The sequence below is a fragment of the Rosa chinensis genome, chromosome 3 (assembly GCF_002994745.2).
Source record: "Rosa chinensis cultivar Old Blush chromosome 3, RchiOBHm-V2, whole genome shotgun sequence".
Taxonomy (NCBI): Eukaryota; Viridiplantae; Streptophyta; class Magnoliopsida; order Rosales; family Rosaceae; genus Rosa; species Rosa chinensis.
Genome location: NC_037090.1, coordinates 35,277,521 through 35,291,959, shown reverse-complemented (window position 1 = coordinate 35,291,959; position 14,439 = coordinate 35,277,521). Strand labels below are relative to the sequence as shown.

Below are 14,439 nucleotides of genomic sequence, written 5' to 3'. Positions count from 1 at the left end.
TAATAGTGAAAGGTTTGAGCTAGCTATCTCGAGATTAGAATTTCCAAAAGCCTTGGGAACAGTACTAAGAAGTGGAGACAGCTCAATAACGTCTCAGCGTTCATGTCATCCAAAGTGGATCGAGCCTGAGAATAGTAGCTTTCTTCCAATTAATCCACCAAATTCTTGAAACACCTAATCCTTATAATTAGGCTATGAGAGTAAACCTTGCAACCTTTGGCATAGAAAGAAGCCTAGTTTATGCATTACTAAAACATATAATTTCACAGCAATCACAGCAAGTGCAAAATTAATATTTACATAGTTCAGCCATTAGGCTTTAATTTCTAGACAAAACATGGTGAGGAAACTCACTAATAGTAAAAATTGTTGAAGACTATTTTCAAATACGGATAGAGAATTTTAAATCCAAACCCCAAAGTTTGAAGAGAATAAAACGGCACCCATATATATGTACATGCAGTGCCATTATACTGGCACCCATATATATGTACATGCAGTTCCATTACACACACACACACACCGTCTTCCCACAAAGTTTAGCGACCTGAAAATTGAGAGATGGATGCGGTAGCATTGGATGATGAGGAACCAGTAGAAGTTGACGTGTCCACCCGTACTCTTTTATGGTCAGAATCAACAAACACAGGCCTAGTAAGCGGCCTATTTACCCAAGAGCCTGTGCTTTTGAGTAAAACAACAATTTCAGTCATTGTTGGCCTTAAAGCAGGTGATGATTGAGTGCACATTAGAGCAATCTCAACCATCTTTTTCACATCTTCTGCTTCATAATCGTTGGGATCCAATGTTTCATCGACCAACTCCAAGTGCTGGCCGTTCTCATAGAGTTTCCAGGCCTAGCCATTAATGTGATAAAAGGTGAGGTGTGCATCATCATCAGGTACTATAAGACTAAAAGAAGGATATAGAGTTTTGAAGTTACCTTTTCGAGGAGAAATTCACCCGTAGTATCAGATTTGATTTCACAGCTCTTTTGGCCGCTTACAATTTCAAGGACTACTACTCCATAGCTATAGGTATCCACCTTTTCTGACAATTGACCATGGAGTGCATATTCAGGTGCTGTGTATCCTCTGTCACACAACATCAAATTAATGTTAAAAAGAGATGAGCTTCAAGTATCACTCCTTGAGGGATTGAGGCCTTCATGGTTGTTTACATTAGAGCTAGTACTGGAAGTGATGAAATATAGATAAGTATTTTAGCAGCTTACAATGTTCCTGCAAATCGGGTACTAAGATGAGTTTGATCCTCAGGTAAAAGCCTTGCCAACCCAAAATCTGCAATTCTTGGCTGAAAACCATCATCCAAGAGAATGTTGCTGGTTTTTATATCTCTATGTATGATACATACATGGAATTCCTCATGTAGATAGGCTAGACCCCTAGCTGTACCGAAGATTATATCATTCCTTTGCTTCCAGTTTAGAAAGCCTCTTTTCTCACCTATTTCCATGGAAAAAAAAAAAAAAAGAAGAAGAAGAAGAAGAACCTTGAAATAAGCAGATGAACATTAAAGTTGATTGAAATGTATCATATGCACATTTTATTTATATTTGTTTATATGCATAGATTTAGAGCTAGCCCGGGCTAGGAGCAGAGGACTACCAAATAAGAATTTGTCCAGACTGTTATTTGCCATGTATTCATATATCAGAAGTAATTCTGGTCCCTTGCTACAACATCCAAGAAGGCGAATTAGATTCCGGTGATGTACATTACTTATAAGCTTGACTTCATTTTCAAAACTTGTCATTGCCCGGTCTGATTGGAGTATAGCTAGTTTCTTTACTGCAACTGTTTTCCCATTGTTTAGAGTTGCCTGTTCAAGGATGTAATTGTTAACGAAAGTTCTTAAGATAATACAATCAGAACTAGAATAATTGAATAGACTCTGAGAAAGTATGTGTAACCAAGGACTAACATTAAAATCTTTCACAGAGCATCTAATTGTGTAGTATTTTCTTTTACCTTGTAGACGTCCCCGAATCCTCCTTCTCCTAGCTTATTTGCATCACTAAAATTTGCTGTTGCCGACTTCAGATCTTTATACTTATAATTCACTGGACCTTGCAACTCGGTTGCTCCCAATATGTCTCCTAGAAAAGAAGGCAATGTGAATTTTTTGGATATATTCATAAAACACAGAGACAGGTCCAGTATCTTTGATGTTTTTGTATTAACATTTATGAAAACTTGTCTGCTTTACAGATAGGATTATTATTATTATTATTATTATTATTATTATTATATATATTTTTTACAGATAGGATTAAGAAAAGTACATGCAAACAGTAAATACAGCAGTAAGACAACGAAATTTAGGATTCAAACTTTAGGATCGCAAAGGTGAAACTTCAAATCCTATGGTTGTGAGCAAGACAATACCTCTACGAACCGTATTGGGCTTCCTTGAAAGTCTGAAATAGATCAAAACTCCAACAGTGAGTAATATAAGAGCTACACCTCCAACCACTACTCCAATGATGATGGCCTTCTTTCTTGAATTACCTCCTGAAAGAGAATATATCATAAAATTAACTATGCTTTTCAATCACTAAATTAAGGACTAAGAAATTCGTCAAACATCTTTTATCTCCCCTCCATAAATCTCTAATCAATTTAGAGGGGGCATAGCTAATGAAAATAACCATGTCCAAAAAGAAACACATTATCCTTATTACTTTGTGTAATCTTAGTTCTAATAATGGTAATTACACCTCTTACGACATTTTACAAGTTTTTGAACAAATTCGTTGTCAATGTTGTAATCTTAGTTCTAATAATGGTAATTACACTTCTTACGACATTTTTACAAGTTTTTGAACAAATTCGTTGTCAATGGTGTAATTTTTGTTTAACTATATGTAAATAGTGTAAATGAATATGGTAACGTTTGTTCTCAATGTTGTAATTTTGGTTCAAATACTTGTAATTTTTTGTTCAAATATTTGTAAATGAGTGTATCTCATACCCACCAGTACACTAGCTTGTCTCTTCAATAAAGTACTTGGATGATAGGACTAGCTGAATAAGCATCTAGAAGTAAGAGATCTTGCGTACCTTGATCTAAGAAAGGCGTGATATTAGTAGTCTGGTTATCTGGGAAGAAAGAAGTAGCAGAGTACCTCAAGAAGCAACCGGCATCAACTGCCCTACCACCTGTACCGGGAAGGCAACTCTGTATATTGGTGTATGCCACCTTCAAACAATCTTGGCAACCAGTTTCGGTAGTTGTCTCGGCACATTGTGCCACACCATAGGCCGTTGTGTTTCCACTACCGCTAACTACCTCCTTAGATGCTGCAAAGAAGCCATTAATCTTGGGCGTAGCAACTTGGAGATCCATTAGCAGTTCTTCAGCAGCCGCAGTAATGTTTGTAGCAGGCGATCCAGTTTGATTCTCACAGCGTGCTTCATTACCAGGAAGGGTAGCTACAGTCTGGTCAAAAAAACCACTGGCCCTGCCCTCATACCTACACAAAGGCATACAACTGATATCAAACTTCCAAAATGATGTTTTGGATGTCATTATCTATATAACTATTAATTCCAGGTCGAAAGCCAGTTCAAATCTCTGTTTTGGTTCCTGCCCGATCACGTAGGAGCTCCAAACCAAGTAGCATGTCCCTTAGAGGTCATCGATCTGATAGAATTGGAACGATACAGAAAAATGCAGTAAGTTAAGAAATCTGCTCGAGCAAGTTGGCATAAGTAGTATCTCTGATACATTGATGATGGCTGAGATAAGTGACTGTTACAGTTTTATTTATGGGTTCCTCAGCCCCGAGCTTCTGGTCTATTTCGGCGATCTGGCCTTTTTTTTTGTTTTTTTTTTCCCGTTTGCGGCGCTGAACGGAGAAGCAGCATCCACTCCTGAAGATGACGAAGTAGCTCTGATCGGAGCTACCTTACTAGAGTCCAACACCTGGTAGGCTATCTCGGAGTCGGAGCTCCGAAGCACCGGTGAGAAAGGCGTCCAGCTATTGATGTGGGTGCCCAAATCAGATTTTTTTTTTTTAAAGTAATGGGACAGAAAGAAAGAAGAAGAAAAAAAGTTTCGAATGTCTATTGAGGAACAATAGACGTTTTGAATTAATATAATCTCTTCGTTTTTTTCTTTAATCAAAGTTTTATTTTTCTAAATTTAAGTATATTAGTTCCTATTTCGGCTACCAAAAGTTTTATTTGGGGGCAATAGACGTTTTGAATTAATGTAATCACTTTTTTTTTTTTCTTTAATCAATTTTTATTTGTGTAATTTTAAGAAGATTAATTCCCATTTCGGTAATCGAAATGTCTATTGGGGGCCAATAGACGTCTATTGCCCCCAATAGAGGTTTTCAGAAAAATCAGGTGGGTGGCTGCCGGTGATCTAAATCCGGAGACCGGTGACCGGCTCCGGCGAAGTCTCCTATGGTTTCTCTCTCTCTCTCTCTCTCTAAGTAACAAAGGTGTGAGGGTAAAATGGTATTAAAAAATATAAAAAATAAAAAATAAAAGAAAAACCGTAATGGGTTATTAGTATGTCTGTCACTCAGTCAGTTCGAATCGGTTATAGGTATTACCAACTTCAAAACTAAAGCTTTTGGTTTCAAAATTGAGTTACCAATTACCAACCAAAATTTTTGGCTTTTAATCATAACTACCAAATTCGGTATTTCAGTTTTCGGTATTATCAACTTTAGAACAATTGATTCTTTGTAATTAAAATTAGAACGAACAAAACTAGATTCTTTAATTTTATAGTCGTAAACTTTGTACTCATCTCCTAATTATAGCTTTCTTTCGTATATATGACATCAGGTTTGAGTCATTTTCAATAAAACTAATTTTTTTAACCATCTTTGACTAGGTTACTTAAAATACATGTACTATTAATTTAGTATATGTAGTAATGTTCATACTATTATGAAAAATTTTATTTTTATTTCTTAATATACATGTATGTGTATTAAAAACTATAGTATATAAAACTAATATTTAGATAATCGGTAGAATCGGTATTTACCAAAACCAAACAAAGTTTTTCGGTAATTTTCGATTTCTGTTTTATCGGTTTCGATTACCAAAAAGTCGATTTACCAAACTTAAAACATCGGTTGGTATTCGGTCGGTTTGGTAATTACCAAACCAAGTGGCAGACCTAGTTATTAGGCAATACCTCCTTAGAGTGTTTTGAATAAGAGAGAATTAAAAAAATAGAGGTTCTATTCATACCTCCAAAATTGGCATTTGGACCTTCCAACTTAATAGACCTCCAACTTACTTTTATAGATAACCAATTTGGTATCTAGACCTCCCCTAATTTTCCCACAACGCCCATCGTCCAATAAAATCAATAAAAACTTCTTCTTTTACGTTTTATTCATACCTCCAAAATCAGCAGTCGAACCTCATTCAATTTTTGAAGATTTCACAATCCTATTTTACCCTTCATACAATTAAGCTTTACAAAAAAAAAAAAAAAATCTCCACTTGGTAGTCAATACAGTATTTTACATTAAATCAATTGAATAGAAGCACATTGGTATACTGCTATCTGAGATGTTTAGATATTACTCCCAATTCTCAAAATTTTTAATTAAACTGAGTTTTTAGATACAAAGTTTTCATCACTTAATTATGATTAACGTACAGTCGGTACAGATGCTCGTATTGAAAGTGGTCATGGTGTTCCAAAACCAGTCCAACATAATGCTCCTTAGCTTGGAGAGAGACACATATTTACTAATTGCTTCGAGTTGGAAAAACAGCGCAAGCAGCAATATAATAGGCAATGCACAGCTCAGAATTTTGCGAATTACCTCATCAAAACATACTGTTTGTAAAGGTAAGAATAGACCTTTTTTTTTTTTTTTTTGTCTGTGAACTATGACATATTGGTTATCTAGAATAACCGATATCGTGGATGTTACAGTTTTAGACCTCACTGACATCATGGGAGGGGAGGGGTGGGGTTAAAAAAAATTTAAAAAAAAAAAAAAAATTTATTTTTTTCCCCTCTTTTGTGTCTTTATTGGTAATTTGGCATGAGTTGACAAAGTCAATTATAATTTGGAAAAAGAGAGAGGTACAAATACCAATTTTGGAGGTATGAATAGAACCTCCCTTAAAAAAATTTAATGGGGTAAGTGGGAAAAAAAACTCTAGAGATGATCAGGTAAATTGACAAAAACCCTTTATTTATTACAATTAATTTGTTTGATTTGTTATTACACATATAGTCTTCTCCTTAATTAGTTTGTGCCTTTTGTATTACAAAATTAGAATGGTGAGCATGACTTGAAAAAACTCCATGCATGATCTAGGTACATGGCATTCAACATCTTCATATTTTCTAAGATTGCACTTATATAGAGACAAATGATATATGGAAGAAATCATTTTTTTTGGTAAAGAACGGCGAAGTCCATCGGGACCATGGATTATCAACTTCCCATCTGGAAGACTGTAACTTTAACCGCCACAGTTTTCAACTTCGCTAACAATTTGCCAGTCGTAAATGGGGTCTTGAGACGTACGTGAGGCACAGAGGGATTTTATCCAGTAGTATCAATTAGGCCAAAAAACAATTAGGTTTTATAGTACAACTATATGATGCTTTCGGACTAACAGGCCGGCTTCAAGTTACAATGTAAGCAATTAAGTAGAATCTAAAATCTTAGCTAAACTAATAAAAGAAATATTTGATATGACTAAAAGCATTATGATTCGGAAAATCTTGCGTGCCAAAGAAGAATCAGGGTGATAGAGCAAATGATACGGCTTTGGCCTGAATGAACTCCATCATCGATATGGCCGGATATCTTTTGACACCAACGGTATGAGGTAATTTTCTTTTTCAATGATCAACATGGTATTGATAACCATTTAACTAACCTGGATTTTGCAGGTATGACATCTCCTTGAGGAAGGAGGAATTTTTGAGCTGACATTAATCGGATCATCATATTGATTTAAGTTGTTACACATCAATTTTTCGAATTTTTTGACAGCCCCACCTCAACATTATGTCATATTAAACCAGAATACCTGATGGTATCAATATATAATGCTCAGAGTCAGATGATTTAAAATGTTGATGGCCGGCACCAACTTGGATTTAGAAAACGACAGACGTGATTTCTTTGACTTCTATTCTTTTCCAATTCGGACTATGCTAATGGGTTGCAAATTCCAAATTTGAATTATTGACTCGAGCAACTATTAATTTTCACTTGAATATTGTAGCAACAAGAACCCGGCACATTATGGCCATTAAGTGGTAGGAAATTATTAGTAGAAATATATTGAATGATCAGAATAGCAAAACAAACTATATATATATATATATATATATATACATACATACATACATACATACATACATATACATATGTATATATACAGCCCTTCTTGAGTGCGGATTTCCAGTTTTTCTCCACTTTCCGATCATATTTTCACATCTTAGCCGTTCAGTTTTTAGGTCCTAATGTATAGATCATCTCTGCAAAATTTCAGTCAATTTGGTGATTGTTAAGGCATCTAAAACTGCAATTTACCATTATAAATACGAACGGTTCCGGTTCGACAGATTCGGTCCGTTCGTGTAAATTGCAGTTTTGGATACCTTATCGATCATCAAATTGGCTGAAATTTTGTAGAGCTGATCTATACATTATGAACTATCCGCACCTGAGCAAAGTTCTGTACATATATATATATATATATATATATATATTATTAAATACTTGTTTTATGGAAAGAAACAATTGAACTTCTGACGCAATCGTCACCAATGATGAAAGAGCGTATTCGCTATGTACAGCTAGCGATAGATAGAATCACTAAAAATTAATACAAATCGATCGACAATGTCACATAGAAATGCTCTAAAATTTCATACTGCGTTTTCTAGTTTTTACTAGTAATCTAATCCATTTATTACGGATTTAGAGATTTATGATTTAAAGTTTACACAACTAACAAATAAATCCTTTAAGTTGTAATGCAAGGCTCATTTTAGGAGACATGTCGAAAATCTGGCTTCACATTAAAATAGCGTTACCATTTCATATGACCTGAGCCGTGACTTATTAGTAAGTTATAATTACAAAATTGTAAAGACCATAGATTCGATTTTCACTGATATATGTAAGGGTGTGGTGGGCTATGGGTTAAGGGGAAAAAAAAAGGTTACCATTTCATATAAAAAAAAAATGTAAAAAATAATGAACGTTTTACTAGGTTAGAAGTTGGGTCTTATTTATGCATCATGCATGCACGCCATGCTATTTCCTGGAGTTTTGGCACTATTGTCTTTGGGTAGTACTTGAGGTCTTCTATTAATTAAAGTTTAAGGGCTCTGCCTATCTTTGAAAAAAATCGAATATAAGAAAATATAAACTAAAAGAAATACATAAATAGAGAAAATGGAAGAATAGTAGTAGGTAGGAGGTGGTATGTACCGGAGGAAGCAGCCGTCGTAGATGACGCGTGCGCCATTGGAGGCAGAACAGTTGCGGATTTGGGAGACAGCGGCGGCAAAGCAAGATAAACAGTCGGCGGAGGAGAGGTAGTTCCTACACTGCGTCATGGCGTAGACGGGGTCGGAGCCTTTGGCCTGTTGTGCCGTAGCAAAGTGTTTGCTGCCGTCGAGTAGTTGCGCTTTGAGGTCCAAGAAAGTGGCGTTGAGATTGGCATGGAAGTTGGACAAGCTGGTTGCGTTGTAATTGCTGCAACCCTCGTTCAGAAGATTGATCTGCGGGTCTGCACCCACACAAGCCCACCACCATATCTGGCTGATCGTAATTATTGATAGTGTTGTCAATATCTTCTTATTCATCATGACCTTCATCATCACTGGGAATTTGTCTGTCTATAGCTGAGACTAAACAAGAAAAGAACCAAGTTAATTAGCTTGAAATATTGAGTATGAGTAAACAATAGACAAACAAAACCACTACAGCAGGGCTGGCTCTGAGATTTCCAGGGCTCTGGGTGAACAAAAAAAAAATAGGGCTTATGAGATTGTGATCTACCTTTTACTTATTTTCTCCTCTACCCCGATAATCATACTTTATAATAAGAGTCATGTTAGTATAGCAACTGAAAAAGATACATTGTAGTGAAATCAAAATTGAAACTTTGACAAAGGTAGAGAATTCAACAAAATGATAAAGACCTTCGTTTTCTAAGAACTATATATTAACCATAACAATAATCAAATAATCAATTTGTGATATATAAAAAAATCTATTCCCAAAAAATAACTAGCATATCATTTGAATGAAACTCCAGATAGATGTTGCGTTATACACCACTTAGAGTAAAACTCTGGTGGTGTTCATTAGTTCATAATATTAGGTGAATCGAAAAAGAAATCCATATTAATCTAAATCATCAAAGAGAAACCAAAACTTGAAATTTACCCAATGAATATCTATTTCTCTTGGATAGTAACTAATCGAATTCAATTGTTCCTTCTTGCTTATTGCCAAGGCTTCTATAAATTTAGAATAGATGAATACTATATTATAAACAGATCAAACAAAGTTTTGATGCTGACAAAATTTTTTTTTTTTAATTCTTCAACAAGCTTCAAAGAGAATGAAAAATTGAAAGTAAGCCCTCCAATCTTCATAGACTTTCTAATTCCATAATTGAAAACAATCTGTGAAAACCGAATTACTTGCAAGTAAAGGCGAGCTATTATTATTATTTTTTTCTTTAATTTTCTACAAAGACATAAAGAGGGGTAAAATTTGTTGAGGCCCATGATCATCGTGGACCACAGGCACGCCCTATTTGGCCTATAATTAAGAGGTTGCAAAGAAACGACTTATCCTATTATCCTATTTATAATTATTTTATAATTAAGAGTTGCATCACTTACATGGTACATGCAGACTGATGCTGGGAACAGATGGGCTTCAACATGCAAGATGTATCGCATCATTCGGACTCTCTCTCTATGTATATGCGTGTGTGTGAATCCCAAAAATAATTATAAATAGGATAAGTCGTTTCTTTGCAACCTCTTAATTATAAAAATAGGATAAGTAGTTTATTTGCAGCCTCTTAATTATAAATAGGATTAGCAGTTTCTCTGCAGCCTCGTCTGATATTTGGCAGCACATTACTTGTGGGCCTGCCCAGTGGTCTTCCCTTATCTTGTAGATGCTGACCAGAAGCAACTTCTAATGTACAAATTGGACCCGAATCCTCGTCTCCTAATCTACTTAACCTTTCATAGAGATGAGGATACGTGTCAATTTTAATATCCAATGGTGTAATTATCTCTCTCAAAGTAAAAAAGTAAAAAACACTCTTTGTTCAAGTAAATCCTAATTTGTGTTCGGCCCAAACTCTAGGTTACTTGACCTAGTGGTAATAGGGTTAAATTAGAAGGATCTAGATTCCTAATTAATGTACGATTACTTTCCTTGTATGATTGAGATTCTATGCATTGTAATCCTCTATATAAAGAGGCCCCTATTATCAATGAGAATACACAGCGAATTTCTCTCAAGTTCTGATTCCCTAAAACACGTTATCAGCACGAAGCCCTAACCCTGAAAACCCTAATTTTGTAACCCTCAAAATCCTACCACCACAGCTCCACATATCGAAGCCCTAATCCCAAGGTGCCCAGAACCGGCGGCGGAACCACCGGAACCGGCCGAAATCGACCTGAAACGATCACCAGAAAAACTGAACCGGCCACTGCCCCTGCCGAGCCTTGTGCCTGCCCTCCGCAGATCTGCCGAGCCCTTGCCGAGATCTGCTGAGCAGCTGCCGAGCCCTGCCGAGAGCCCTGCGCACCTGCCGACAGCCTTCTGCACATTTGCCGACAACCTTTTGCACACCTGTCGACACCTGCGCACAGCCCCTGCAAGCCCTCCCCCATACCTGCTGAGCACCCCTGCACAGCCCCTGCAGCAGCCCTGCACAAGCCCTGCACCAGCTCCCGCAAGCCTCTGCAACTGCCCTGCACAGTCCTGCCTAGCTCCGGCCACCACCTCTGGCCACCAGTTTCCGGCCACTTTTCTGGCGACCTCCTGTGACCCTTTTTCCGGCCATCTACAGTGACTTTTCCGGTCAAATTTTCTGGCCAATTTTCAAGGTAAACTTTTCTAAAAGTTCCCGCTTTTGAAGTTTTTCAATTTCTTCTTCTTTTCTCGAGAACTTCCAACATCCCATCTTCTACCCCCCTTTCTTCTTCATAGGGGAGACCAAAAGCCGAACTGTGGGGGTTCGTGCTCACTCGAAGCTTGGAGCTTGTAGAGTCCTCCAAACTTAGAGTTTGTTGAGAAGAAAAAAGATCGACCACATACATCACTGTTTCGATCTAATCCAAAACCCCTCTTGGAAGCGACTACGCTCAGAAAATCCCTAATTTCTTGGAAGCGACTACGCTCAGAAATTTATTAGTTTTTCGTGGTAGCCTTTTTCACTCCGAAACTAACCCTATTTTCTTGTTATTTTTCATCATGAGTAACATGAACAAGTTGAGCTTCGCTCCACTAGAGACAATAGGCGCAGGATACCACAAGTGGGTCCGTGATGTGGGCCAGCATCTTAAGGCTGATGGGATCCTGAGTACGATCCAAGAGCCAAGTCAGGACGTGCTTACTCCTTAACAAGCTGCTACTTTTGAAGCAAATAGAGCTACGAGGGAGCCTAACGAAGCAAAAGCCATCATTTTCATGACAAGGCACATGAATGACGAGCTCCAAAATGAGTACCTCAATGAGGAAGACCCAAGAAAACTATGGGTAGAACTAGAGAAGCGTTTTGGCAACGTCCGTGATTCTTTGCTTCCAGACTTAGAAGTGAGATGGCACAGCCTCCGGTTTTGTGATTTCAAGTCTGTACTTGACTACAATTCGGAAGCACTTCGTATCAAATCTTTGATGGAATTCTGTGGACAGAAAATCACTGATACGATGTTGATCGAGAAGACTCTCTCCACCTTCCTCGTCTCTGCATTGATGGTAGCCAAAAACTATAGGATTGATGTTAATGCTAGATGCATCACAAGATTTCATGAGCTAATTGGAGCCATGAACGTCGCTGAAAAGCACGACAACATACTTGTGAAAAACTATAATTCTAGACCCGTGGGAACCAAGTCAAATCCGGAGTCTAATTATAGTCGCGCCTCCAAGGGAGGACGCAAGGAGCGAAACTCTAAGAATAGGGATAATTCTGGATGTTTTGGTCCATATTCTCACCCTAAAGAGGAAGGAAACCGCCAAGATAGGCGTGCACGGAACCGTGGAGGTAAACGTGTGAAGAGAGAGAGAGACCAAGCCTCCGGTTATGGTGGTGATGCCACCAAAGGCAATAACCGTCATCAAAACGCTCCCAGAGCGCCTCGATCAAGGGAACCTGACCATAATGATGCTTGTCTCAGATGTGGATCAACTAGACATTGGGCAAAGGCGTGTAAAGCATCCTAGAATGTTGCAAACGCATACAAGATGTATCGTGAAGCAAGGGAGGCAAATTACATGGAACAAGAAGATCAAGATGGTGATCTCGATCTAAGGGTGGAAGACTACAAGGATCAAGACCCAGAAACTGGCGATTTTGATTAAGTCTTTTTATTTTCCAAGAGATGTAGCCAATTGCCATATTATTTTGTAGTAGATGCCAATGGTATTAGTCTTTCTTCAAAGTAGGCGTACTCAATGTAAGTGTGATGTCTAGAAAGGTTTTGAGATAAGTGGTACCTAAGCGAGCTTTGCTCCACCGATATTTCTCTACTCACCTGGTCACATTTGCATTGGAATTACTGAAAGGAGTTAGACGACTACCATTGTTTTGCATTAGCTAGTTTATTGGATTAGATTTTCTTTGGTCAAAGAAACGATGATGTAATTCCGTTTGGCTTATTAATAAAAGTTGAGTGCTTTTCTTTATGACTCCTTTTTTAATTATGAGCTTTTCTTTTAGGAATGGATGAACTTCAATGTCTTGCAGATAGGGCGACTACGCACACCATTCTACAACATAGGCAATTATTCTTAGAGATGTTGCCTGCATATTCATCTATGACTACGATGGCTGGGCCATCAGGTTTAGTTCAAGGACATGGAATGACCCAATTCCTTTTGCCCAATGGCACCTTGATTAAAGCCACTGAAGCTCTCTATGCTCCTAAGGTAAATAGAACCTTATTGAGCTTTAAAGATATTAGAGCTAACGGATTCCATGCGGAAACGTATACTGAGAATGGAAAAGAGTTCCTTTGCATTACTTCTAATGATTGCGGACGCAAATGCATCTTAGAGAAGCTTATGTGTCAATCTAGTGGACTTTATGTCACTACAATTCGACCTATTGAATCCAATAATGTAATAAGAGAAGATCTCTTCGATTCAGACACATACTGGCTTTGGCATGAATGACTAGGACATCCTGGTCGTGATATGATGCTCCGTATACTAAAGACTTCACACGGACATCCATTCTTCAAAGTGAGAAGAAGCAAGAATCGAAAATTGATTCCTGGACTTAGCAAGACCGCAACAATTGCAGCATCTGGCGCTGCAGCCGTCTTGGGGCGCCATAGGACCGCCCAAGTCCCATGTGATGATGCCATCAATGGCGCCAACCATGAGCATGATGCCATGGTTATTCCTCCCAATGGCCATGACGCCATAAACAGCAATTCCCATGGCTCCAACGCCATGATGGGAGATGTAGTCACACATTTTGCTTCTAATAGTGCTACAGACGCCCAGGCCCAACCAAAATCCTCATTGGTTGCTTCTAAGGCCCCTCACTCTTTCTGCAAAGCCTGTTGGGAAATTAGGACCAAGACCGTCCTACGCAAAGGATCCCAAAATACTCATTCCATTCTTACAGAGAATCCAAGGGGATATTTGTGGACCAATTCAATCATGATGTGGACCTTTTAAATACTTTATGGTATTGGTTGATGCATCGACACGCTAGTCACATGTTGCGCTATTGTCCACTCAAAATGCTGCTTATGTTAAACTCCTCGCCCAGATTATCCGTCTACGGGCTCACTACCTTGACCATCCTATTAAGTCAATTCGACTTGATAATGCTGGGGAGATTACATCGAAAACATTCAATGACTATTGCATGTCACTGGGGATTGATGTAGAGCATCCAGTTTCCTATGTTCATACCCAAAATGGTCTCGCAGAAGCCGCTATCAAACGACCATAGATGATAGTACAGACATTGGTTATGCGCACCAATCTCCCTGTTTCTGCTTGGGGATATGACATATTGCATGCAGCGACGCGAATTCATCTACGACCCACTGAAACCCAATCTTATTCTGCGTTACAGCTAGTGACTGGGTACTAGCCTGATATCTCGCACTTACGCATTTTTGGGTGTGCCATTTATGTGCCCATTACGCCGCCACAGCGTACTAAGATGGGTCCACAAC

At 38.0% G+C, this 14,439-nt stretch overlaps 1 protein-coding gene across 2 annotated transcripts; it reads right to left on the bottom strand.

Annotated features, from left to right (window-relative positions):
* Nucleotides 1–245: 245 nt before the first annotated feature.
* Nucleotides 246–10,033, bottom strand: LOC112191859 (cysteine-rich receptor-like protein kinase 2). 2 transcript variants are annotated; one of them, XM_024331304.2, is made up of 9 exons: nt 9,898–10,033; nt 8,471–8,892; nt 3,084–3,496; nt 2,409–2,534; nt 1,992–2,119; nt 1,629–1,842; nt 1,235–1,466; nt 944–1,094; nt 246–857 (listed from the first exon to the last, which is right to left on the bottom strand). In XM_024331304.2, the coding sequence occupies exons 2-9, from the start codon at nt 8,860–8,862 to the stop codon at nt 540–542; spliced, it is 1,974 nt and encodes a 657-aa protein (XP_024187072.1). In that variant the 5' UTR covers nt 8,863–8,892; nt 9,898–10,033; the 3' UTR covers nt 246–539. The 2 variants fall into 2 exon arrangements, with proteins under 2 accessions (XP_024187072.1, XP_040371872.1); XM_040515938.1 differs by having other exon boundaries at nt 1,743–1,842.
* Nucleotides 10,034–14,439: the final 4,406 nt, after the last annotated feature.